Consider the following 27,030-nt stretch of genomic DNA (forward strand, 5'->3'; position numbering starts at 1 on the left):
ATACAGGCTGCACATGAAGACTGATGATGCCGCTCTGCTTTGTTTTTCTACATGCTGGTTAGTTGGCCTGTCAGTGAACCCGGTGACCTGCAGGCGCCAGAGGCTCTCACACGACTTGACTCACAGTAACAAAGCTGCAGCCCAGACGTCACTCTGTCAACTGTATGAATGTACCTCAGGCACTCGCAGGGGAGAGTGGAGGGAGAGGCCCTTTCTTTAGTGAAGTCGTCCTCTGAGATATGAGGGGATCCTGGGAGAAACGACGCCTCTGTTCCGCGCTTCAACGAGGTGATCGAGTGTGACATTTATCCAGGGAAAGGTGGCCCTTTTTCAGCGACATCCTGCTTGTTCATACAGTTGTACACTTTTATACCTGGGAGAGAGAAAGGAGTGGAGAGGAGTGTTCAGAGAGAGTTAGTTTTCCCTCATTAGCATTTTCCCCACCGGTGCATGGATTTAAACAGATGCCCTCCTCTTCACAAGCTTACTTTTCTATGCTTTAGGCTATTGCTGCCCCTGTTGAAAAGTAGAATACAGTGTTAAGATTTGTAACAGACCGCTAATAAACAGCCATGCTCTCAGAAAACATTTGTCAATACAGAAGAGGGTTAGGGCCACATGTGAAAAATGTATTTGAGTTCTTAGATTCATCTTATTTTGAGGTGATGTGTAAAAGATTCTGAGTAAAAGAATTGAGTTTAAAGTCAGAATTCTGAGATGAAACTCAGAATTGAGATTCAATTTAGAATTCTGAGTAAAAAGTCAGAAATCTGAGATTAATCTCAGAACTCAAATACATTTTTCACATGGCCCTAATCCTCTTCCACAGGTCTATAACAGTATTTCCATCAATCCCTTTCTCAATTTCTCAACTTTTCATGCTAAAAAGGATGTATCCGGTGTGCTGATGTACTTTTATGGCAGTTGCACCTATTAAAACCAAAATATACTTCCACCGTCCATATTTTTCTGTGATTGCTCTCTCACTGCGCAAAAAGAAAAAGTTGGATGAAGTGCTCTCCACTGTGGAACAGCTACCTCCCCCACACACATCTACATGCAGGTTTTGTATGCAGCAAACAGTGGAGGTGGAGCAGGTTCAACTCGACTTCAACAACTTGACTTTCGCATGTCAACACCGGCATCGAGTTAAAGGTCAAAGTTGATTTCATTATTTGGAGTGATGCTTTCCTGTTTTAGCTGGGAGGACAGGCTCGGGGGGGGGGGGGGGGGGGGGGGGGGGGAATGACAATTAGACAGGTGAATGTACACACACACACACACACACACACACACACACTGTCACAAACACATCACTTTTGTTTTCACTTAAGGTGTTTAACCTCTCTTACACTCCTTCTCTCCTTCTCTTTCAGTTATCATTCTTCCCTTACTTGCCCCCTCTCCACCCAACCACACACACACACACACACACACACACACTGGAAATATGGTAATAATGCTTTCTCTCATACAGCGATGCCACCTTAATGGAGTCCACTCGACCAGAATAAAGAGACTCAGTAAATATTTCTGGGATAAATATGGTGCGAAAACAATGTGATTTTCTCCTCCACTAATCCCCCATATGGCATTATCTCCAACATTTGGCCAAACAACCTGCCATCATATGTCGGCATTGTTCTGCTATTTCACCTCTCACCTCTTCCAATGTCACATCTTCAAGTGTAAAGAAAATATGTACTATTCAAATGTATTGATTATCATGAGTTCATCATGTGCTTCCCATGTGAGGGTTTATGACTGTCATGCATAGACTAGATCCTATTGTTCCTGAGACCCACTGATACTAGGAGGGGGGAGGCTTGCAGGTGGCTGTCCTTGAATATATAAGCCTGGTTAGTCTGACCCTTGTCAGAGAACTGCACCATTCCCTTTGCTATGATGTACTTCTCTCCATGCAGCATGTATCATTAAAGAGAACACTAAATCAACGGACAGCGAACTTGTCTTTATTACAAAATTATTCATCATTCAGTAATAATCAAATCAATCATCTCCTTCTTTTAAACTGGGTATTCCACCAACATTTTATTTACACAGCTTATTGTAAATGCTCAGCAACAGCTAACTTGATTTGGAGGAATTAACCAATTTCTGCCTCACACATGAGCGTCATAAGAGGCAGAGGGGCTTTGAGCCATTGAGATAGCTAATAGTTAAAAGGCCTGTTTTGTGCTGCTGGAAGGTTGTGACTGTGTGCTGATGGCGGCTTGTAACCGATCGTCCAGATACAGAATCCTCGTGGCCTCCTCAAGGGATTTACTGGCTTTTTAAAATAAATATTAATTTAGACCTGTTTACACTGCTACATTTGCACTTTCAGCTACTGGTAACATCCTGGACCCGCTAAAGTCTTTAGTGTTTTCTGCTTGTGTGTGAATGTGTGTGTGGGTGTTAATCACTAGTCCTTCTTACTGATTACAGTGTGGCCCATATTAACTGGAATGACCTTTTACTAAGACTGTGTGTGTGTGTGTGTGTGTGTGGGGCCTCTGGCAGTGAAGGGAGCAGCCAGAGACACACAGGGTTAATGGTGCTGTCAAAGCGTTAGCAAGGGGACGAGGGGGACGGAGGGAGGGAAACCGCTCTTTTTTGATGGGATAGATAAAATAAAAAAGGAGGGAGAGAGGAGGGAAAGAGCCAACAACAGCTCTTCTCTTCCTTCTCCCTCTCTCTTGTCTGTCCTTTTTTATATGAGCCAGTTTCTTAATTATCTCATTCATAAGCTCGCCACACTCATCCTTTTAAAGTCATTGAAATGGTTATAGCTTCTTAAGCACTTTGTATCCATATTTAAAGGCTGTTTAATAATTTATCCAAATGACTTGTCCAAACTTACCTAAAGCTCCAGATACAAGTTAAACGTTAATAACTGTTACTTAAGATATGAATTTGGTTTGACAAAAACGCCCATCCGGTTCTAACTGTTAATCCACAAGCTTTAGAGAACTGTTTTCCTATTCTGTTGTTAAATGTTTTGCCTTTCCTAGCTGACAGTATTCCAAACTTACCTGATGTTTTACTCAACTGTCAAAAAACATGTCACATGATCACTAAAATGATGACTAAAAAACTCATGTCAGTTTGCTTTTCTTCACTTCATAGTAATAAACACACAGCCTTGCTTATATAACGTTTGTTATATAACAAAGGTTATGTAGGCTTGTTATGCCTGTCCAACATGCTATTTTGTGTCTTGTGCTTTGCTTTGCTTCTGTGTGTTCTATTTTGTTGCGTACTGTGTGACATCATTTTGTTCTGTGATTGATTATTGATCAGTTGGATCTGGTCAGGCTCCTTCTCTGTGAAGTCCTGTGAGACATGCTTGTGGTGACTGCAAAATCAGGCCAATGAGTTTCTTTTTGTCACAAAGACTGAGGGGTATAATTTTTTATTTTTATCTCGAGATCGTTTGTTTAAAAACATGACGGGTCACCCATGAACAAAATTAAGCTTTTTACCGAGTGCTATGATAATCCATGAATATTATGAATGAGTGAATGCCGTAGGGAGCCAACCCATTGGTGCAGTGTTTGATAGTGTGTCACAGAGTTTACCTTTAACATTGCAATATTTTGTTTTATGAATGTTTTAATTATACTTATGGTCTCCATTCTTAACGGCAGGGAATTGTAAAAGGAATTGTGAAAAAGCTCTACAGAGAACAACTGGGTGGAATGGAAATTTGCCCACAAAATGAAGGAAACCTAAGCATCAAGCAAAAGGGATTGACTACTACCAGAGTACACATACACAGCAGACTAGATAAATATGCTTTATTACCTTTTCCTTGCTCTGTTGCATCTTAAAGTGCAGCATTCAGAAGCAGATTTATTAACGAGGTTCCCCTGGAGACAAAAGCATGCCAAAAATATGCGCTTTAAGAGGTGCCGTTACAATGGAGATATCAAAGTGAAGAAATCAAATGAGGAAAGTGGGAAAACAAAATGAGGAACTTAATGCCCACCAGCAACCATGCAAGCTCATTACTGTTCATTAAAAAAATGCCAGAGGGATAGTGCTGAGAAAAGACATTGGCAAAACTTCCCCAGTTCATTTGAAATAAATAACTTGCGGGAATAAAACATTTCCTCCATCATAGAAGCATATTGTTATTGCTTTTGATACCATTAATGTGTCATTGGTTCACACCATCCAAAATACCCTTATCCAAGGCACTTGGGCCAAGTGATCAAAACCACATAATAATAATAGTCCGACAGGCACAATTATGTTATGAGGCATGATGACAACAATTATAACCATAACAATATTAGGCCTATTTCTGAGAACAGCTCATAAATTTGCCAAAAAAAAAGCAAAAGAAAAAAAACTGATCAACAAGAGAAAATGACAATAACTTTCATATTATCATATTATACAACACAATACACACTTATACACTTATTACAGTAACTCAATATCAGAGCATCTATTTTATATTATGTTCCCTTTGTTGACAGAGATGAGGTGTATAAATGCTTGATAGAGAGATTATAATAAAAGCAAACATTAAAGACTTTGTTCTCCTGATCAAATATCCAACCAGTGCAGAGTAAACAGCAGACAGCTAGTGTGATCAGTTCACAAGTGGTTGCTCGCTCCTATGAGGAAAAACAGGCACTTTATTCATTATTCTGAAAACGGCAATATTTTATATTCAGAGTCAAAAGGGCTCCTTATGCTGCTCAATAAGACATGAGCATAATCAATTATACAGTGATGGTGGAGAAAGCAAGCAACACTCTGAGCTATGAATGTAACCTTTTAGGACTTTGTAAACAACTTACGAGACTGAAATGTGGTGACATACATGTCGACAAATATTTATGAAAGCTTGTATACCGGCCTGAAGGCATTTCACAGTGCTGACTGACTGTAAACTGCAACCCCATGCAATTATTTCATCCACAATTACAAAGTGAAGATATAATCGAATACTCTGGTGCTAGACATCTTACAAATATATTAATTATACAACAAAAGCTAAGAGTTTCTGCATAGATAAATGTTCATGTATATGGCATAGGGACCCAGTTTTGTTTCTGTCCTTATTTCCTCATTGTCAATAAATATTTCCTCCTGTGCTTTTAGGACATTCAAAAAAGTTTTCAAGATCGTATTTTTGAGAAACTGGCAGTAGCCCCCTGTTCGCATTCATTAGCAATGCTAGTGCAAGCAAATGCAGATCAAAACAAGTTTTCTCTAAATCACATACAAGTCCTTTCTAACTTCTATTTCTTACTCTTATCATTACAGCCAATAGGAGGATCACAATATCTTAATATTTCTCAACACATCCACAGTGTCGTTTGCATTTTCAGCGATTCATGTAAAGCAGCGGCAGTGAGTGTGATGGATGACACGGTATCGCTGAGTGGAACTGTTGTTTTGGCTTCATCTTCAAACCATAACTCTGCGTCACTATAGCAGACACTTTTCCTCTGATGAGGCAGTGCAGCCTGTCGACATTGCTAATAGGTATTTGTAGAATTCAGATGTACATTTTTTAAGCTGCACAGTTTTGTTGTTTGCTGTAGAACCTCTTATGTACGACTGTGGATGCTGCTTTTTGTGTCCTGTCAATGACAGACAGCCAATAACATTAGAACTTTGATGCATAATTTTTTAGCAGAGGGGAGTTTTGAGTATGTTGCAGTGAATTGAGAAGAAATCGGTTTTGTTTGAATTGCATTTTTGTCAAAAGTGACAGCTCTACTTCCAGACCTATGAGCAAAAGAGGGGTGGGAATTAGCTGAGCATGGGAGCCAAAACGGAACTGGGACGTCTCAACACCACAGAAACTGTAGATTCTCTGGTCTTAAAGCTCTGAAGACATAGGGGGACTGAAAAGGACGAGGGGTTTTAGAGGGCATGAGCCAGTGACACAGTGACCTCTTCCTCTCCTGGATTGGCACCTATGTGAAGAGGCTGGGAGAAGGAGGCAGCTTTCATCATACAGGCTCTGTCCGCCTCCAGACAGAAGTACACCCACACGCTCAGGGTGAGGGAGGGGACGGAGTCTGTTGTCTTCGTAATGGCTGGGAGTTTGGTTGAGATGCAGAGGGGCTTCGACAGGTCCAGGATGTTACCAGTAAGCACCTGGCTGTCTAACAACCACTCGTTACCTAGGAAAAACAGGAAAGAGAATTTTATACCGCCACCATTATGAAATGTGTTCTTTTACAATGGGACAAAGTCAACAGTTACACACAATCTGGCTAATAAAGGACCGAATAAATAAACTCAAGTCTTGCCCTCACAGCCTTTAAAACACACCAATCACCAGAAACAAAACCAGGACTCATTTTGGATCCAGATCAATCACACTGCACCATATACTGTAAGTGCAGATGTGTCCATATGAGAACATCTGTCTGCATACCATTGAGGGATCTAAATTCCTAGCATCACAGGTTTATTTAACACTGAGTGGGGCGAAGACACTGTGTGTGTGTGTGTGTGTGTGTGTGTGTGTGTGTGTGTGTTAGATCGGCTCAAGCCTGAACCTTGCACAACTTTGCTAAACCCAGGCTTCTAAAATATGAGCCCAAACCCAAATGACCCCACTGAAATAAATGGGACTTGGGTGAGGGCAAAGTAACTCGTGAATTCTTGGCCTCCCAGATGGAACAAGGAGGGTATTCTTGGAAACAAACACACATATGAAATACACAAACACTGCAAAAAAAAATGAAATGAACTGTTGCTGTGAGAAAATTCCATGCCCTACACAACATCAATCCCATGTCAGTGGTGATTTATGAAGCTGATGCCTAACATGACTGTAGGTCCCAAGGAGGCCATTTCTAAAAAGCCACTAAAAACCAATTTAGACCTGGCGTGCACTGCTAACTGGATCTATTAAAATCCCTGCCTCTGCACTGATCTGATCAACATAAGTCTAGACTGGGTTTAATCGGACAGCTAAGGATCACATAACATACCGTAGCAGCTAATTATGTGAACCAAGGCATCTGCTCTTATCAAAATGTTCTAAAAATAAACTGCCGATATCGCTCACTGCATGCTGCATTGCTCCGAATGATGGAAAGACTTGTGTTCGCAACCTGATGAACTGACCATCAACCATCAATGAAATGTCATTTTAAATCACTTGAGAGCCACACTTTAGTTACTTAAAATAACAGATTGATCATACATAACATCACATATATTAGATCAAACATGACATATATAACATAACTGGTGCTTTTCAAAGACAAACATCCAATACCCAGATACAAAAAGCCCCTGACACGGATCTAAGTATCCCTCTATCCCTCAGTTGAGCACGACAAATCCCAGGCGTGGGCCGGCAGAGTCAGAAGGGCTTTAATCTGCTCGATTGCATGGTGAAATGACTTGAAGTTTAAGCATCATTCACTTCCATTATTTCATGACAGAATCGTGGATCAGAGGCCAAAATAAAGCCTGGCAGCAAGGGGTTGAGAGGTAGACAATTTTAAAACAAGGCACACATCCAGGCTAGAATCCTAAATGTAGAGAGTAACTTTGAGTATCTGACGCTGATGGGTTAACCTGACAGGTATGAAAAGAGTAGAATTTGCTTGCTGATCGAAACAGCAGGGTTAAATGTCCAACTAGCCTGTGATTATTGGTACAGTTTAGTGGCTGAACTGCTGAGCGGGCCATTACAATCCAGATGGGTTAGCTGTCCCATTAGCCTATTGCCGAGATTGATGGTGAGGTCAGAAATTATTGGGTGAGAAGTTAAATCCCAGAACCAACCCCCTCCACTCCTGCTGTCAACACTCAGCAGACCTTTGCAAGTTCTAGGATTGCAGAAATCACTGTTGATCCTTCTGGAGGAGTCATGGGTATTATTCAGCTAAATATCTGTGATGGGACGTGATATGTGGCCAGATGTTACAATACATTTCAATCACTGACAATTGGATAATTCCTTTTGGATAATGACCTCAATTTCCAAGGCCAAATTGGTGAGGATCCACTGTAAAAATACTCCAGCATTTGCAATAGGATTTATTTTTGTCTGACTTTCAAATTACCAGTCACCATGCGTTCATGCATGTATAAGCTATAAAAGGACAGGCTGTTGGAACAGCATGGTTTTATTATGATTTATACAATAAGATTTTCACTATTGAAACATTTGAAAACAAAAGAAGGTCGATCCAAAATATGAATTAATCATATCTTGCTCAGCATGAATTTGGGCAAAAGGAGAGACACACATGCACGCACAGAACAGCAGCTGATTCCTGAACTGCAGAGACGAGTTCAGTCTGTTTGTGCCATAACTTGCACTTCCTGCCTCTCTCAACTCCTCCGCTTTTCCACATTTCACCTCAAGTCAGCAAAGAAAGATACTTTAACCAGCTTGTATTTGTCAAACACAATAATAGATGAAAAACAATGTCTTCAAAAACAATGAATTTTGCTTTCCCTAAAACCTAAAATAGAAACCAACCCAAGAGCGAAAACATGAGAAAAAGCATCAAACATTAATTGGATGTAGTGATCCACTTTTTTTGTCATTCATCCTGCTGTTTTTTCTGTCTCTGATTATTATCTGATACATTGTTTCTGGATCCGTTTTACAGGTATGCAGCCAAATATAATGATAAAAAAAAATTTCTGCAATTGTTTGGTCAATATATGAACACCCGCAACTGCAACAATGAAGGCAGTTTCCCTCACCCTCAGCTGACAGAGTCCAGAAGCTGGGGGCCTCTTTAGTGAGCTTGGTCCCTTCTGGGAGTGACAGGGTGAGTGACATGGTGAGAGTCTGGCCTGCCGACACTGCCAGTGGTGGCATTTCCTTCCTGGGAGCTGATTTAGGCAGTGTGGGGGCTTTAGCGGGAGCCGAGGACTTCGGAGGTACCGAGTCTGTGCAGTCGATGGAAATGGCGAACTGGAGAGAAAAGAGATTCAGATGTTTGGATTAAAGAGGAATTTGGAGAAAGCTTTGTCACCTCATGGCAAAGCTACTGCCACATCTTTCCTCACAACATTTTATCAAAATCCTTTTGAGTACAAAGGAATTTAGTATAGATTACTTACACACACGCACACTAACAAACTGTAAATGCCTAGCACTTTTCTCAGGGTTGGAAGTGGAGTATTCCTCCAGATAGAGACACACCCACACACACACAGACCTGTGAGACAGTCTTGGTGTCCAGGTCCAGCACTTTGACCTGGTGATTGTTGGTATCGGCTACATACAGCAGCCTGCCCCCCTCAGCCACGCTGAGTCCCCCAGGCTCGTTGAAGCGGGACTCGAGGAATCCTGGGCCCAGAGCGTCTCCAGCCTCTCCCGTCCCAGCCAACGTCCTACACTGCTTGGTCTTTGGATCCACCACCTTTATCTGAACACAGCCATGCAAACCCACAAACACACACACACTTAAGTGACTAGAAAAAGTCTTGTGTGAATTCTGTATGGCACTGGACCCTAGATCAAAAGGAGACAAAAGCTTTGTGCATCCACTCAACAATGTAAAGGAACCTATTATGGCAATAGAAGCATCAAATCGGAGTGAACTGCAGCTTTGAACTTCAAGCTAATCCTCGTTCAAAAACACAGCCTTGTGACGCACGACCATTACCTTGTGGTTGTAGGAGTCGGCCACATAGAGCAAGCTTTGTTCCGGAGCCCAGGCGACAGCGAGGGGATGCTGCAGCTTGGCGTCCACCCCCTTCCCGTCTGCATCCCCGAAAGCAAAGAGGTTCTGGTACAAAGAAGGCAACACATTAACATTAAATCAATAAAGATATAGAGAATGTACAAGAGTACAATCCCCAGCCTGTGCCCCTTATTTCTAAGCTTGTTCTAGGTCAAAGAACAGAACAACCAATCCAAATCCATTCTAATTGAAATAAAGTCATGTTTATGTATAAATCCTAGTAGAGGGGCAGCTTTTTGACCAGGAGCATACAGGATTATTTCAGGAAATCCTAGTTTAAGCCTTTCCCATATAAACTGTTAAACATTTTCCACAAGCAGATTTCTTACATAATTGTAATTGAAATAAAAACAACATTGGGGTTTCATTGTTTTAAGGGTTTCTAAATCATTCATACAAGAAGAGGGATGAAAGTGTGGCTATGCTGTACTCTTAAGAAACACCAGAAATATGACAGTATCTTTATATAGCTCCAGTTACTGAATCTGCTGAACTCACAGAACAGCTTCGCCAAAAATAGCTGAATGAGTTGTTCTTGTGAACTGCAATATGTCCCACAGAGAGGTGTTGGTGAAAAAAACAATGAATGAAATCATGATAAAAGTGATCCAAATATTAGAAAAGGGGAACACATTCATATCAGGTGGAGAATTGTTGAGTTAGGAATATGACTCTTAATGATTTTTGACGTGACTTGACGTGACATGATTTTCTTTTGGACAAAAATAGAATAAAATTGACAATTATTTTTATGTGCTACAGAGTAAGTTTTCAGGGCATTATAACCCAAACAGATAAATTACTGGTACAACCAATCAAGTTGAGTTCGAGTGGAATTTGGGAAAAATTGAAATAAATAGCCTTTCAGTCTGTATCACAGAGCTCAATAAATCAAACGAAAGAGTTCACAATCATATTAGGAAAAGTCTCATAATTCTCTATGGCTCACTAACTTCACACAGCTGCTGATTCAATTTGTACTGTTATCACTATGTGCAGAGTTAACATTGCCAGCTGAAACAGAATCAACTCTCTGGGTATATCTGTTACTGCTCCAGTAGAATGACTCCAAAAGCCAGTGGGTTTACTTGTACTTTTATGTGCTTGCTCTATCACCGCAATGGTGTGGTTTCTCTTGGAGAAGGGGACACATCTGTTAGAAGAAATGTGAAACTGTACTGCAATGGAAAGAAAGTGCTCAAACTAAGGGTGGTGAATGAGGAAAAAGAATATGTTGGAGTCGGCCGGCAATTGGTGGAACTACTGAAGCATAGCACAGGTCTGTACAAAGATGCCAGGTGTTATGGACTCAAAACACTGCAGCTTTTCATTTGTAAATAAAAAAAAAAATCCTCTTTGACACCATGGGTTATTGTGTGTAGAGTGACAAAAACCCCTAATTTTATCCATTTTGAATTTGAGTTAAGCTTTAACATAAAAAAAAGTGAGAAAACTCAAGAAGTTTCTTTCCGTTACTTTCTGTATTTACTGTATATTATGGCAGCCATATTACACTTATGATGCTCAAGCTATGTTAATACATTTCAACACTGCAAATTAATGTGCAGAGGTTGTTAGTAATAGGAGGTTTGAGAGTATGATCCCAGGGAAGAGGTGGGTTAAAAAAAATGACTTATAATTGCTCAGCATGAGGCCAGAAATATCTCAACAACTGGGGAATGTTGCAGTAGTGGCCAGACCCAACACACACTAATGCAAATGTAGTGTCAGTAAAAGTGCAAATTTGAGAGATAATCATGCCGACTGAAATTTAAAAAATCTGTGTATAACATATAGGATTGATCCTATCTGAAGTTTTATGTTTCATTGTCTTGGCTAAATAATTGAATGGTCTATGGGCAGTAGTCTGTATTTCAGTGGTTTCTGCTGGCCCACTGCCACCTTGGACCGAGCAAGTTAAGCTGTATATGACTCTCCAGTTAATTACATCCCATTCTTGTAGGTGACTAAAGGCTCTTGGGACTATCCAAAAATACACCAACGTAGCAGAAAAAACTACAGTAGAATGGCTGTGAGGAGATGAAAGTAATAGCAAAAATTAGTTTCAGGCTGTGCTTTAGCAACAGGCTGCTCTATTTAAAGCTATCTTATATATATTCATATCCTCCATCTATAGAGAGAAGGCACAGTAACCCTGTGATTGCCCAGGAGCTATCCACAGCTTTGCATCAAATTTTTTTTCTAATTTTCTAATTTTTTTTCTAAGTGTTTTACATGACTGGAAATATGGTATTTCAATGTCCAGGTTTTTCATCTTTTTCAGTATGTGTGATGTTGACAGACGGAGACTGAGCCAGGCACAGGATACATTATCATGCTCGGTACGTTATCATGATGTTATTCACTTCACAAATTGGCTTTGGGAGTGACTGTACAAATCTGACTTTCAATCATTCATTATTTTCAATCATTGCTGCACTTCACTGCATTGTCTTTTAATACCATTGGATAAGCAATTCTCCATCATCGATTTTCACCTGAGCATTTTCAGAGGTGGAACTGTGCTTGTGACAATAAAGTTTAGAAGCACAAACCTACAAATCTAGAATATCCTGGACTGAGGATAGATTGCCTACAGGCCACCCTTTTTCAGAACCACTAAAATGGACAAAGAACAAAGATTCATCTTGTAAATATTGTCCTTAACTGCTGGGCAGGAAGAAATTTATAAATGGAAAAATTTCAAGGCTAAGATGGAAACTTCACATTAAAGTTGTGTGAAATTAATTTACTGCTTATACTAAGTGGCTAGTTAGCTGAAACCAGCGTCTGAAAGTGGTTGTTACGAACCACTAAAATCATCATGACTTAAATAAATAAATTGCAAGGTATCTATGTAGATGAAAGGGGAAAAAAAGACTGTTCCCTCCCTTCCATCCATCCATCCAGAGTGTTGCAAACTCACCAGTGGGTCTCTCTCCCCCCCGACCAGCAGCTTGACAGCTCCGTCCTTCAGTGCCAGGCTGCGGACGGTGCTGCTCTCGCTGTCGGCCACGTACAGGCAGCTCCAGGGCTCCTCTGGGGCCGAGGCCAGACCTGAGGGCTGAGCGAAGCCTGCCTTGTGCGGGTAGGCGTTGTTTCGGTTCTCCTCGCTGCCGCTGCCCGCCCAGCGCATGCACGTGCCCGCCTTGGACTCACTGTTTATGTTGCAAAATGGAAGAGAATGACAGAACACTGCAATACGTGCTGGATGAGTAGAGCTAAATTCAAGCAGGAAATCTGGCTCTTTTATCTAGGGCATGGCTTCTCTGATGATGCAAAGCTCAGACATCTCTCATGATGGAGATCCCCTGTGATGGCAAGTCTTATTTGTGGTCAATGCCAACATACTTTCACTTAAATGTTATTTAGATACCTTTCAGAGATTTCTCATGACATGGCCAGCCAGGTATATTTAAAACCAGATATGTGGAGGAATACGCTCAAGTTTCTCTATGCTATTAAAAATGGCATAACAACCATGCCCCTAATAGCTAAGGGAAGCATCATTAGTGGCTGTGTAAGGTGGCAGTTGCCAAGTGGCCATGGTGATGCTGCACTAGTCTCTCACCTTCCTTTGGGCAGCTTCCCATCTGCTAGGAACAAAGCCCAGATCTGGTGGGTTCCTGCCATGGCTATCCACAGCACGTTCTCCTCAACGCCACCTACACATGCAAAGGCACGTGCACACACACACAAACACACACAAACACACACAAACACACACAAACACACCAAACACTCTGTGAGTCCAGAAACAGGAAATCTTTGTCATTGCTTTTGGCTGTCTACCAGTCAGCCTCAATATCATTCAGAAGTGTTGCTAATATTAGACCTAACTATAAAAAGTCCTTTCAGGCGACTTTGTTTAATTGGCGGAATGGAAAATCCAATTGTGATTTTCCATTGTGAAAGGAACTACACAAAAATGATTCATTGATTTTTATTAGGCAGAAAAATCTGTGCAAGTCATAATGCACATCAATGATTTCGAAAAGCCTCCAATGGCGGAGTCTTCATCGTGATGCAACAGAAAGCCAACAGGATGCATTCGTGCCAGCTGCTGTCAGGTGAAAGCTAAGTGAAGGCTAAGTGAGCCAGAGGTGCGGCTATGCAAGATTAGGTAACAGCGCTGGCTGCATGATTTCAGAGCCACTCGACACAGAGACACTGTCACCATGGTGGACACACAACCCTTACAGCCACGTCTCAGTTGTATTTTTAATGGAGTGCAGAACTCAGCTCTGCCAAGAACATTTGGCACCTCCAGCACCCGACTTACAGCATCCACCTCACTGTAGTACTTTATAATACAAAGGTATAGGGTCCACTTGACTCGGTCAAATTAATTATTCACGTGGCATCATGAATATGCAATGAGTGTTTGGGTGCACTCTTGACGGAGCGTTAATGGAATTAAGGGTCTGATACCAGATCCCGAGACCATGTGGTAGTGTTTCCAGCTGGCAGGTTGTGTTATCCATCCACCTGCACAGCAGGTGTGTAGTTGTTCTGAATTTGATCAGATAAAAAATGTGACTATGACTGATTACCTCTGGCTTCCATGGAGATCCGGTTGGGTGCACAGACTGAATCACGCTGGTACCACCGACTACCGAAATATGCTAAAACATTAGGTGCCAGAGTTCAGTACTTTAATCATTAATCTTACATCACTTTCATCCAATCACTATACCTGTTCTAAAATCTACAGTGACAGCTGATTGGCTCACTAGGTAACTACTTGCCACAGGCAAGAAAAACAACTTGACCAGGCGTCACTACACCTTCATCTTCTCAAGTACACAACGTCTGGCTACATGTTAATAAAATTGACAGTGACATCGTCTGGTGCAATAGTTGTGAGAAAGAAAATAACTGCCAAGTCCGGCAGCACCTCAAACCTATTGAAGGACTTGATAGTGCACAATGTTAAGGCAAGAGAGCTGTATGTAAAGTACTTTTGATATAGCTCTAAATATTTAAAGATTTTCTTTTATATTGTAAAATTGCATTTTGAACAAATAACTCAGAAGGGTTTGTTTGATACTGTTAAAGTGAAGAAAAATAAATACATAAAACATTTTACTCATGAGTTCAAATGTTATTAATGTCAATGATGATGATAGTCAAAAAAAAAAATAGGTTATTGCATTACATAATAAGCTTTTATTCAACATGGGTATCGAAGAAAGGTTCCGGTACTGAATTCAATAGCGGTACTGCTACAGAAAATTTTCAAACAATACCCAGCCCACATGGAGACTAAGGAAATTCTGCCAAGCAGAGTCAACAACATACCTATTAAAGGTGTATGTGTGTGTGTGAGTGTGTGTGTGTGTGTGTGTGTGTGTGTGAGGGATTGTTTGCATCCGTGTTCAACAATAACCCTTTAATGGCACTTATAAAGAATGATTGAAAAGTACTGGACTCAAGCCTGTGTCCATTACAGAAGAGAGGTAAGAGGTAGAGAGAGAGAGAGAGAGAGAGAGAGAGAGAGAGAGAGAGAGAGAGAGAGAGAGAGAGAGAGAGAGAGAGACAGAAGAATGTTGAGCTTAACCTAAAATGCTCCCGTTCTGTTGATGCTATATAAAATAATATTTCCTGCCTCTTCTGAGATCATCTGAAATCTGAATGCCCACACATACAGATCAAGATGAATGATCTCATTCACTAACAGGGCCTGATGGTGGAGGCAACACAAGTGTTACTGTCCCATTTATAGCAAGAGCACTTACATATCTACTGTGATCACTTCCTAAGTTCATCTGAGGGAAAGAGCGGTGCACAGCGTGAGCAGAGATGTTACAGGTGTGGGACTGCATGCACAGAAATATATCCAGTTATGTGTGCTTTTATCTTTGGAGAAATAGCTTAAGGCTGGCAGCTGACCAGCATCAGCAACCCACTAAGGTACGAGGAGTACTAGAAGATACTGACAATGACAGAGCCAATGTTGTCACCAGCACAGTGCTTGTAAATCAAATCAAACACAACCCAACAGTCATAATATTCACTGATAAAAGCTCTAAGAGTTTCAGAAGGAGACACTTATAAAAGCTTCCTAGTTTGATATACTAGATAGAGGCACTGTGTGGCAAATATCTAAAAAAGAATAATAATAAAGGAACATTAAATGCCCTGGGCAAAATAATAAACGCAAAGTATTGAGGGGGATTGAACTTTATGAGGTAGACGAGAGAGCATCTGATTTTGAAGTGAAGAGTTAGGCTCACTTTGTGAGAATATGAAACTATGTCAGGGAAGTTAGTTTGTGACTTGCTCCCAGTTTCCACTCATTAGTGTTGATTTCTGCCCCCAAATTAGAGAGTACTTCACCCGAATTGAGATGAGGCACCTGACAAAAAAGGCTTTTTGACGCTCCACCATAAATTAAAACCTTCAGCTAAAAACTCTCAAGTGACTTCATCAGCCCATTCAAATTTCTAAGCCCCTCTTAAAATGGGTAATCACTAAACATGATGTGCGATTTGTGCACTAATACCAATTATATTCACAATTAGATTCAGCTACGTTGCCTGGGAAGTCGGGGATGCTAATGAGTACTTGCTCCCATTTTGTGCTGTAAATCGATGATTAGCATGCAGGGCATGTCTGAAAAATTTGCAGTTGTTGGTGGTCAGGGGCTCTGAGCAGTATGTGTTTTCATATATGCATGAATTACATTAAGTATGCAACATACAAGCGATCCCTTTGAGACTCACCGGCAGTACCAAGCAACACATCCCAAGGAGAGCTGATTGGCTGTTGGGGTCCCATGGCCCCACCCTCTTTGTCTGTGCCTTGAGTCCCTACTCCAGCTAGAGTGCTGACGTGTCCCTCCAGCAGGTCAATCTGACAGACAGACAGACAGACAGACAGACAGTCAGACAGACAGACAGACAGACAGGCAGACAGACAGACAGGCAGACAGACAGGCAGACAGACAGGCAGACAGGCAGGCAGACAGGCAGACAGACAGGCAGGCAGACAGACAGGCAGGCAGGCAGACAGACAGACAGACAGACAGACAGACAGACAGACAGACAGACAGACAGACAGACAGACAGGCAGACAGGCAGGCAGACAGACAGACAGACAGACAGGCAGGCAGACAGGCAGGCAGGCAGGCAGGCAGACAGACAGACAGACAGACAGGCAGGCAGACAGGCAGGCAGGCAGGCAGGCAGACAGACAGACAGACAGACAGACAGACAGACAGACAGACAGACAGAAACAGATACAGATACAGATACAGATACAAAGACAGTGAGAGAAATAAAATGTAACTCTAAAATCCTTATTTTTGTCAACGCTCGAGTCATTTTTGAGTGGAGGTAAAGGGTGATACCTTTCTGATCAGGTGGTTTTCTGTGTCGGCCACATACACTGTGTCTCCTTTAATGACGACGCCCTGAGGTGAGGAGAAGGAAGCTTCTGACAGGTCGCCATCTTTTCTCCCGCTCTCAGGCCCTGCGACAGCATTGATAACGCCATGAACATGATGAAGACACCATGCACATCACAATGCCTTACTTCTAGGTGTACAAACTGTTTTATTTATTTTCATGTATTCTATGGTACATATTTTTCATTGGTTCACTATGTTCTACTGCTGTTATTTTGCACACTCTGCACATAATGCTGTAAATACATACATTTTTATATTTTTTCATTCATATATTTCTTACTTAATATGTTCTAGTGTTGTAATGTGGGTTGCATTATGTTTACCATCCCCCACTTGCGCTATTTTTCTTTACTGTATCCAATTATTTGCGGTTGCAAAAACCCAATTTTTCCATGTAGATCATAAAAGTTTGATCAAATTTAACAATCTTTGTTTGGATCTCAACTGATCCAAACAAAATTATAAATAAGTTTATACGAATAGATGAATGTTGGTTACATAATACAAAACTTAATTAAGAAAGGTAATTAGACAATGTCGATGCAATAAATGGTGCAGAGATAACGGAGTGACTTCTTCTTTATCTTGTGAAAGTCTCTAACTTCCTCTCTTTTATTTTAGCTAGATATGCTTCAGCTTTATGTCGTGTTTCTTATATTGTGGATTTACATATGATTCCTATTGGGTAAAATGATACAGATACAATCAAAGTATCTGTGTCTGTAAAAAGCAGACTCAGTAGACTCTAGTGCCCAACGGCCCAGTGCTTCCAGTTGTGAGACTATGCGACACACAGCAAAGTGTTTACCTGGCCACCTGCCTGGCTCATGTCACCAAATTAACCTCCACGCTAAGTTTCATCTTTGCTCCGCACCAAGTCAGTCAGCCACTTACACACTATGGATACAGTTCCAACGACAGATCAACTGACTGTTCACATTTCCAACAGATTGTCTGTCATCAACTTCGCTGACCTGAGGTTCATCAGATTACAGCTATGCAGGGAAATTTCTTTATCTTCAGACTCGGCCTGTGCAGGCGCTCACCACTAATTCTGATTGGTGCATCCAAAATATTGAAACCAGACACCTGCAGTACCTGTCCCGTGGACTGAGTTTTAGACATTGGAAAGTTATTGAGGAAAAGGAGTTTTAAATGTGCCTCACACGTTCCCTTTCAAAAAGCATTTGCCTTTCATTTTAACAAATCAGTTGGCTTTAGGCAACTTGATCTTCCCTGAATAAAACAGCTTAGATTGTAGGCTTTCAGTAAAAAAAAAAAAAATCACATCTGGTTTTTTGATTACTAATACCATAAAAAAGTCATACTCATAGGCATAATTGCCCATTTACAGCTGCGGCATGGCTGGCCTTCCATCTGTGTAAACAGATTAATTATCTTTATTTATGATTGTGGTCTATTTCATATTATATGCTTATATATCAGAAATCTGATTAGGAAGATGGGATCCATTTCTGTTGGAGTTAAGTGGAGGACCTCATGAGAGAATCATTGCTGATATTGTCAATCCATACAGCAGATGTGCCCATTAACAGCCCAATGATTTTTGTTTATTTATTTCTCACAGCAATACTATATTTAGATCTACTTCGTTCAATCTACAGAACTAAATCTAATCCAGAATTTTGATATCATCTGTGTTGAACATAATAATTCTTGGTGGCTAAGGCATGTGGGTCATCTAGAAATAATATCAATATCATTTAAAAATAATTTGCAGAGATTTTAATTATGAATCAACCAAATTACTTTATGTATTCCTACAATGCATTCAGATTAGGACATATTATTACACAGAGATCTAGTGTCCTTTTGTTCAAAATACTACTGCTAATGCCAAAGACAAGTCTGAGGTTTGAATGCCGACAAACACAGTTATAGCACTGAAGGCATTAAATATCCGGTGCACACACCTTGGTGCCAACTTGTAAATAAAGGAACACAAAAATTATCTGGGGACATCCAAAGGGACCCAACCCACACACCCACCCAGAGATCTGTAACCAGCCCATATCCCAGTTCTTACCTCCCACAGCGTGCAACACCTGCCCAGTAGAGGACACGACCAGAATTCGGTGATGCCCAGTATCTGCTATTGCCAGCCTCTTGTTGCTCTGGTCTACAGCCACTTTCCCAGGGAAGGACAGGATGGTGGGTGGCAGGGAGTCTCGGTACAGCTTGGTCCCGACTGCGTGCGTCTGCAGCAGGCCCTGCTCCCCGTAGTAGCGGAGGGCGGTGTCAGCGAAAAGCAGCAGCCTGTCACGGTGGCCTTCGCCCACCAGGGAGAAGAGCAGGTTGCCGCGCGGCCCCAGCAGGACCAGCGTGGGCCAGCAGGACACCTCCAGCTCGTGCCAGAGGCGCGCCTCGCTGTCGTTCACCACTGGGTGGCAGATGTCATAGCGGAGCACAGCACTGCGAACGTTCTCCAGGACCTTTGGAGGGTTGAGGACAAATAGGCTACTAAGTAAAGAGATGTGTGTTTTTGGGTGAATTTCAGTTTTCAAATGTGAACTAAAGAGTCCTAGGGCAAAGGAGCAGCATACTTGACTACTGAGTAGAGCTGCAATGATTAATCGATTAATCGATTAGTTATCAACTATTAAATTAATCCCCAACTATTTTGATAATCGATTAATCGGTTTGAGTAATTTTTTAAGAAAAATAAATTCTCTGATTCCAGCTTCTTAAATGTGAATATTTTCTGGTTTCTTTACTCCTCTATGACAGTAAACTGAAAATCTTTGGGTTGTGGACAAAACAAGACATTTGAGGACGTCATCTTGGGCTTTGGGAAACACTGATCGACATTTTTCACCATTTTCTGACATTTTATAGACCAAACAACTAATCAATTAATCGCGAAAATAATTCGCATTCGCATTCTTATTCTCCAAACAGGACAGCACTATGTGTACTATCAAGCGCTATTTTCTCCCCATAGGCAGCAACAACAGAGTAGAGATTGTCCTACCCTCATCTATTATGCAACACTGATATACAGCTTCATAAAGAATGAAATAGAGCCGAAAGAGGAGACTGACAGCATCTGGAGGATTTTCTGTAGATCAGGGCACATTTTCTGGTCTTGAAGTGATAGCACAACTCATTTAGATATAAACCGTTCTGATAAATATTGTCTGACTGAGCCCCCAAAATCAGTTTCTCATTCATAGCTGATACACTGGTATGACATCATAAATTAATGTTTTGGTTCTCTTTTCTAGCTTTGGGGGAGAGTTGTCCATGTTGACAAAAGACAATCCTGCAGCTTAAGAACAACGTGTAAATACTCAAAATGAGCAGTGTTCCCAAATGTTGATGGATTTTTCCCCACTTTGTTGCTTTTTTGTTAAGTAAATGCAACAGTGACACATCGTTATGAAGAATTCACCATCGGATCAGCCTATCTATAAGTAATACCGAGATGGAGAATGGAGAACGAAATATGGAGAATGAAAGACACTTACTTTTTCATTGGGGAACTTAGCAGAGTGCACACCCACAATAACGAGTCCATCTGAGAGAGAGAGATTAAGGACAGAGAGACAAAGAAAAAATGAGGACAGGCAAACATTAGCAGTTCGATTTAATAGTGTTCAACTACTTGGTTTCAGAATGTCAGGATTACAGTCAGATGATGAATCTCTTAAATATTTTACCAAACTCTGAGACATTGTATGAGATTATGTAAGAGTACTTGAGATAACCATTAAGTGGTTTTAATGGAAAAAACTGGAGGCAAGGAACCACACACATCTATTGAACCAATTTAAAAGACACCTCCTCAAGGACAGTGTCACTCTTATACAATGGATTCCTGTCAAAGATAAAAAAAAAATATTAAAACATTAGGACTGCCCATATTTTAGTGGAGTAAAACTTTTAGCAGGTTAGCCCCTTTGCAACTAGAACTAGTGATTTTGTCTAAACACCCATAACTACAACCTAGTTGCTGAGTTACAATAAATTCAATTTTTTCCATCTTTGCCCTTGAAGCATTTAAGTGGCAATAATGGAAAATTACTTTGTCATTTCAATTTTATTCCCACACATAAAAATATAGAATTTCTGTCATTTAAGAAAAGATTATTATTATGCACTTCTGCTTATTACATAACATAGATAGCGAGGACAGAGAGGGGATGACATGCACCGGAGGCTACGAGCTGTACTCAAAACTTGAACCCATGACATTGCAATTACATGGTTTTTGCGTTAGTCCACCAAACCATCACACCATCACACCCCTGCTAGGAACTTTGATTTAAGTAGTTTTAGTAGATCTCAGAAAAACATCTTAAGTTTTCTGAAAACTTAATGCTGAAATCCTTTTGTAATTCACAAAAACAGTGTAAGAAGTGTATGTGTCTGTGTGCACTTAATTTACAGCAATGAGCAAACAGTTTTTCTGGCAGTATCTGGTTATCAGAAAATAATGGGCATGGACTTATTTGTGACGTTGAGATGGATAGTTCAACTACCACCTGGGGTTTTATAACCTGTGATCATGTGAGAAGCTATTCCATTTGTTTCACATTCTTCTAACACAGTAAAAATACAAAAATAAATACTTTACAAGAGAGATTAATGGTATTAGAAAAACAAATTTAATTTAATTTAAAACTATTTTAAAAGCTCATTCCATGTCTGTGAAACTAGAGTGTGTGACTAACTGTGTGTGTGAGATCTTATATCTTAAATCTTAGAATCTTCTCTAAATCTGGATGTCAACAAATTGCACCAGTTTGTCCAATAACAAAGTCTCATGGTACTGGCAACAACACAAAGACACCAACACGCACACACACGCACACGCACACACACACACACACACACACACACACACACACACACACACACACACACACACACACACACACACACACACACACACACACACACACACACACACACACACACACACACGGGGCTGCCTTTGGAGCCATGCAGAAGATGATTGGACAGGAAGAAGAGAAGAGATTTTTTTCTACTGACCGCCTTTGGAGTCTCAGTTATATCAGCAACCCTGAAGCATGATCTCTCTATGAGATATTCCTGGAGATGTTTTAGTGCCTACAGGTTGTAAATATTTGTCTCACTGAGTACTCTTAACAGTAGGCTTATTTAACTTGGACAACAAGACCTGAACTGATCGTAGTGTGTGACTTTCGAAGAGGCCGATGGATGTTCAAATGTTATGCAACTGAACTGCTTATGACTGTGGAAAGTACGCACTTTTAATCCACATGCTCTTCTGAACAGATCCTTTGATACAGAATTTTATGGTGCTTTAAGGGAAAAACTTAAATTGCAGATAATAGTTTGCTTCCTGTTTCCCAATCAGTTATTCCAGTATGGTGCCTTCTATTGAAACATGATTACTGTCATATTCAGTCAAAAGCTCAGACAATACTTTTTAGAAATGATCAATAAAATTGTTTTCAAGCCAATAAATCAATGTAAACAAAGCCAGTGTGGGGCAGTAGTGTGTCAATGGGAGGTGCTGTACTGGACTGCAATGAATGGAAATGTTAAAACCACCTTGTCCCTCAGCGGTTAATTTACAGCAACAATTGATAAATGCAAAGATGAAAAAAAAAAAGTATATTACAGGAAATATTAAAATTCATTAATTCAAAATTCAAATATTGCTAACCTTCATATTCATAACCCTGAGTTAGGTTAGATTTAGGCTAGTTGAATGTTAAAATACAATAAGGTTATGAAAGTGCCGGGAAGAACAGAGGCACAGGTTGAAACTACAGTACATTAACTACAATGATAAAAAACAGAAAATTGGTCTTTTTTCCCACTGTGATCCCCTAACAGGCAAGACAGGCACATCAATAGACAATACATACAAGATGAGTAAAGCTTACTGAACAATACCCATAATTTAGTTGTGCAGAACACTTTGAAATAAAACAAGCTAATTTATATTAAGATGCATACATACACTCCATTTGACTTATACATTAAAAGTTAAATGTTTCTTAATTGCATAATGCCTATTTCAGTCAACTCTCCAGTGCTTATTCATTTGTTTTTTTTGGCACAAAATGCCATGTCAGATTACAATCCAGCATGCAACAGCACCCCGCTCTCCAGTAACAGACCCTACTGGACACTTCCTTTACATTATCTCAGATCAGTGAGCCAGCCTCACATTAAGTAAAAAAACAACTCCAAACTCTTATCACAATCTGCAGTGTATTCCGTCACCCATGGCCTAGGCCAACCAGTATAGTACCAGCACAGATTGTGGCGACGATGGGGGTGGGGTTGGACTGTAGGAGTGACTGGACATGGCTCCCACACCTCTTTGGCAAGAGCAGCAAACAGAATGTACCCATAGCTGTGCCAAAGATAAGGCCAGTAAGATAATGTGTGGTAGTAGTAATAGTGTGTGTGTGTGTGTGTGTGTGTGTGTGTGTGTGTACATCGGGGGGACCCAATGTGCTACCTGGCACACAGTAGAGGTTCTAGCTACTCAGTTTCCCCAGATGATCCCTTGAAAGCCTAGTAATAACCCAGAATCAGTAATATGTAACTATACGCTTCAAGTGGGCAGGCTATAATAAGCACCCAACGGCGGAGTACAGCAGGGTACAATTATAGGCCCTCTACTTATTGACAGCGTACCCTAGATGTATTTTTAGTTACTGTCTCTTCACAGCTGAGATAAGGGGCTTCATGCTCGGAACAGATCAGGGCAAGTAGGCTTGATGTACTATAGTTTCTCTGGCCTAGTGAACTCTATAGACGTTCCTGTGATGCTGCATGACACACAATGAGGTACGTGCTTGAAGTGTCCAATTTCATCACACGACTGCAGAGGAACACTGGTGTCCAGCTGCGTGTTCAGTGTTTCCTATCAATTAATCCATGACATAGCAGTGGATCACAACAGCAACAGCGCTATCACCACTCCTACAGGAAAACAGAAATTTGGGGAAAAAAACAATTTCCCCCCGAAAAAAAGCCAATCCAGTGACATGAAAGATGGGTTTGATAAAAAAAAGAGCTAGACTTGAAATTCACACTTGACAATTAAATTTGTCCCTGTTGCCGGTAGCTATCTGAATTGTTTTTACATAAAAAACATGCAAAACTGAACATGTGAGAAATATTTACAACCACATAACATGAGGTGCCTCAATTTTTCCTTCAGTATCACAAATAACATGGTAAAACAAGCTTTCCAGGGTGCCTCACAACCATGTCTCTAATTAACATGTTCAGTTAGGCCAAGAGTAAAACTAATTCACCTGAATTTGAAGTCATTCATTAAAGGCTTAATGACTCATTAATTAATTGACGTATCATTCATTATGGGCTTTGCTCCTGCTTCCACTTAATCACAAAAGCCCTCAAAACACCTGATTCACCCACTTAGTTTGGACAGTGGTTGCAGGGTTTCAGAAGCAATTTATTGGATGGAAACTGTCTCTCCCTACTCTCTGAGATCAAGCAAAGCAAATATGTTTATATGTGTCCTGCAGCAGAGGTTCTCAATCTTTTTGGCACAAAAATAGAAATTAATGGATTACATATACATGCATATTGTGTCATACATTACTTGGGTGACCTATGCATACCTCAGCTGTCACTTTTGATGTTTGCAAATGGTGGCTACAGATCCTTGTGAGGTTATATTCGGAGGCAAAGAGAAAGCATTTGCTATGCAGGGGGAGGAAGAAATTATACCTTAATAGAATGTGTGTGTGTCAGTGGGAATGGGAACTGAGCAGAGTGCAGCAGATGTAAACCCAAAAGACTGAAGAACAGAGAGAGGGGGAATGAAAAGGGAGACTCTGGCAGAATAGTAAACTGTGTTATCAAAGGATTCTCTTTTTTTTCTGACATCTACGGGCTAATGTGTGTGTGCATACCTTTGACAGAGTGCTTCTCCTCTAGCCGGTGTAGGTCAGGCAGGATGTGCATGCAGTTGATGCAGCAGTAAGTAAAGAAGTCCAGTAGCACCACTTTACCAGCCAGCTCCTTGTTGAAAGACAGAGGCCCCTCCGTGTTCAGCCACTCCAGGCCTGGAGCACATCATCGAGTGGAAAATAATGTTATCGCTTCATTAGTTATGTTTAGTCACAGTAAAGGCAAATGTGTCCCAGTGCTCACTGCTGTCCTAGGAGGGTGATGGTAGTAGTCATAGAATTAGCGCTGCAACTAACGATTATTTTCATTGTCGATTAATCTGACGATTATTTTCTCGATTAATCGATTAGTTGTTTGGTCTATAAAATGTCAGAAAATGGTGAAAAATGTCGATCAGCATTTCCCATATCCCAAGATGACGTCCTCAAATGTCTTGTTTTGTCCAGAACCCAAAGATATTCAGTTTACTGTCATAGAGGAGTAAAGAAACCAGAAAAATATTCACATTTAAGAAGCTGGAATCAGAGAATTTTGACTTATTTTTCTTAAAAAATTACTCAAACCGATTAATTGATTATCAAAATAGTTGGCGATTAATTTAATTGTTGACAACTAATCGATTAATCGTTGCAGCTCTGCATAGAATAACTAAGGGATATTTCTGCCAGGGCTGATGCTGCATTCATGTCATATGGGAATAACAGTTGGAACGACTTGACAGTTCAAAGCAACGACTTTGAAGTGTTTACGGGATTAAAACTCATATGAAGCAATTAACCGCTATGACTGAAGTTTTCTGTAAACGTTGCTTGCTCCTGGTCACCTTTTTCACACAGTGAGTGATACATTTGAGTTCATGATTTACAGCATACCAAGTATTGCAATGCCAACCTAAAATAAAAACTCTAGCAAGTAGTTGTGCCCTGCCATAAGAGTGTTGATCACAACATGACTCGTGATGAAAATGGTTCATTTTCAGTTTTCATTTCGAGTTTTATTTGAATTCAATATTTTCCCGACTGGACTCAGAAACACCAGCCTACTTGACAACAGGTATTTCCTTGCTGGTGACGTCATTATATAGTGAGAAAGATAAATTTGGATCCATCGCCAAACCTCGGATTTTCCAAAGTAATATTTTACCAGCTGAAATGATCGATACCTATAAGTACGAAGCTTATTTCTACATCTTTCCCATATGACATGAAAGCAACATGAAAGCAACATGAATTCCTACCTCAGTAAAGGGAAATCAACCCAACATCAGTCACCTTCTGGGGCATACAGATGTACTGTGTGTAGCCTACTTAAAATATTTAAATTCCGACAGAGGAGAGGTTTTAGAGGGAGTCCCAAAAAAAAGTAACTTATGATACAAGATAAGTTTTGTCTTTAACTCTGCCCACATTTCCCCCGAGGGGAACATCAAAGAGTGTCTTCTTGGGATTTGAAGGCTAAAACTGACTTGCACAACCAATCATGTTAGGAGCTAAGTGAGGCACATTATAAGTCACTATGGCAACATGCAGACCCCAGCCATAACTTTTCATATAAGTTAACCAAAAATATCTTGGGTCCTGTCAGAATATGTTCTGTTAGTAAGTAACTTTAATGAGCAATAACTGCTAGGAGTAACGTTAGGACAGCAACCGAGTGCTAGGCGAGCTACTGCTGCAAAATGGTCTAACCTGTCTGGAAATCGGGAATCTTCAGATCGTCTCTCTCATCTAGATTTTTCAAATACTGATAGACAAGATTTTCTTTCTCTTGCTGTGTCGTAGCGTCATCTAGAGCGTTATCCAACGAACTTTGAATAGGAAATAAGGCAGAAAGGCTGCACTGGGACGCCATCTTTCCAACAACAACCAGCCTGTCACGTAGTTATCCACGAAGATTCATACCGGTGATTTCGACAATAATTAAAATAATATTATTCACCACATGTTGCGTCTTTTTAGTTACGTTAAATTGAATACATTATGTGTAAAAACATATTATAAGCCTCTCTGT

General features: G+C 40.6%; 1 protein-coding gene across 1 annotated transcript; it reads right to left on the bottom strand.

Moving 5' to 3' along the window:
• Positions 1–3,438: 3,438 nt before the first annotated feature.
• On the bottom strand, positions 3,439–26,883 carry nhlrc2 (NHL repeat containing 2). The gene is made up of 12 exons (XM_071529853.1): positions 26,709–26,883; positions 25,023–25,175; positions 20,598–20,647; positions 19,157–19,562; positions 17,050–17,171; positions 16,424–16,553; positions 13,270–13,363; positions 12,625–12,856; positions 9,621–9,743; positions 9,171–9,380; positions 8,710–8,923; positions 3,439–6,152 (listed from the first exon to the last, which is right to left on the bottom strand). Exons 1-12 carry the CDS (start codon positions 26,869–26,871, stop codon positions 5,890–5,892), a joined length of 2,160 nt encoding a protein of 719 aa, XP_071385954.1. The 5' UTR covers positions 26,872–26,883; the 3' UTR covers positions 3,439–5,889.
• Positions 26,884–27,030: the final 147 nt, after the last annotated feature.

Source organism: Centroberyx affinis, unplaced genomic scaffold (genome assembly GCF_046629955.1).
Source record: "Centroberyx affinis isolate AG114_WGS23_722 - 3 ecotype Tasmania unplaced genomic scaffold, CSIRO-AGI_Caff_v1 ptg001843l_1, whole genome shotgun sequence".
In the NCBI taxonomy this organism is placed as follows: Eukaryota; Metazoa; Chordata; class Actinopteri; order Beryciformes; family Berycidae; genus Centroberyx; species Centroberyx affinis.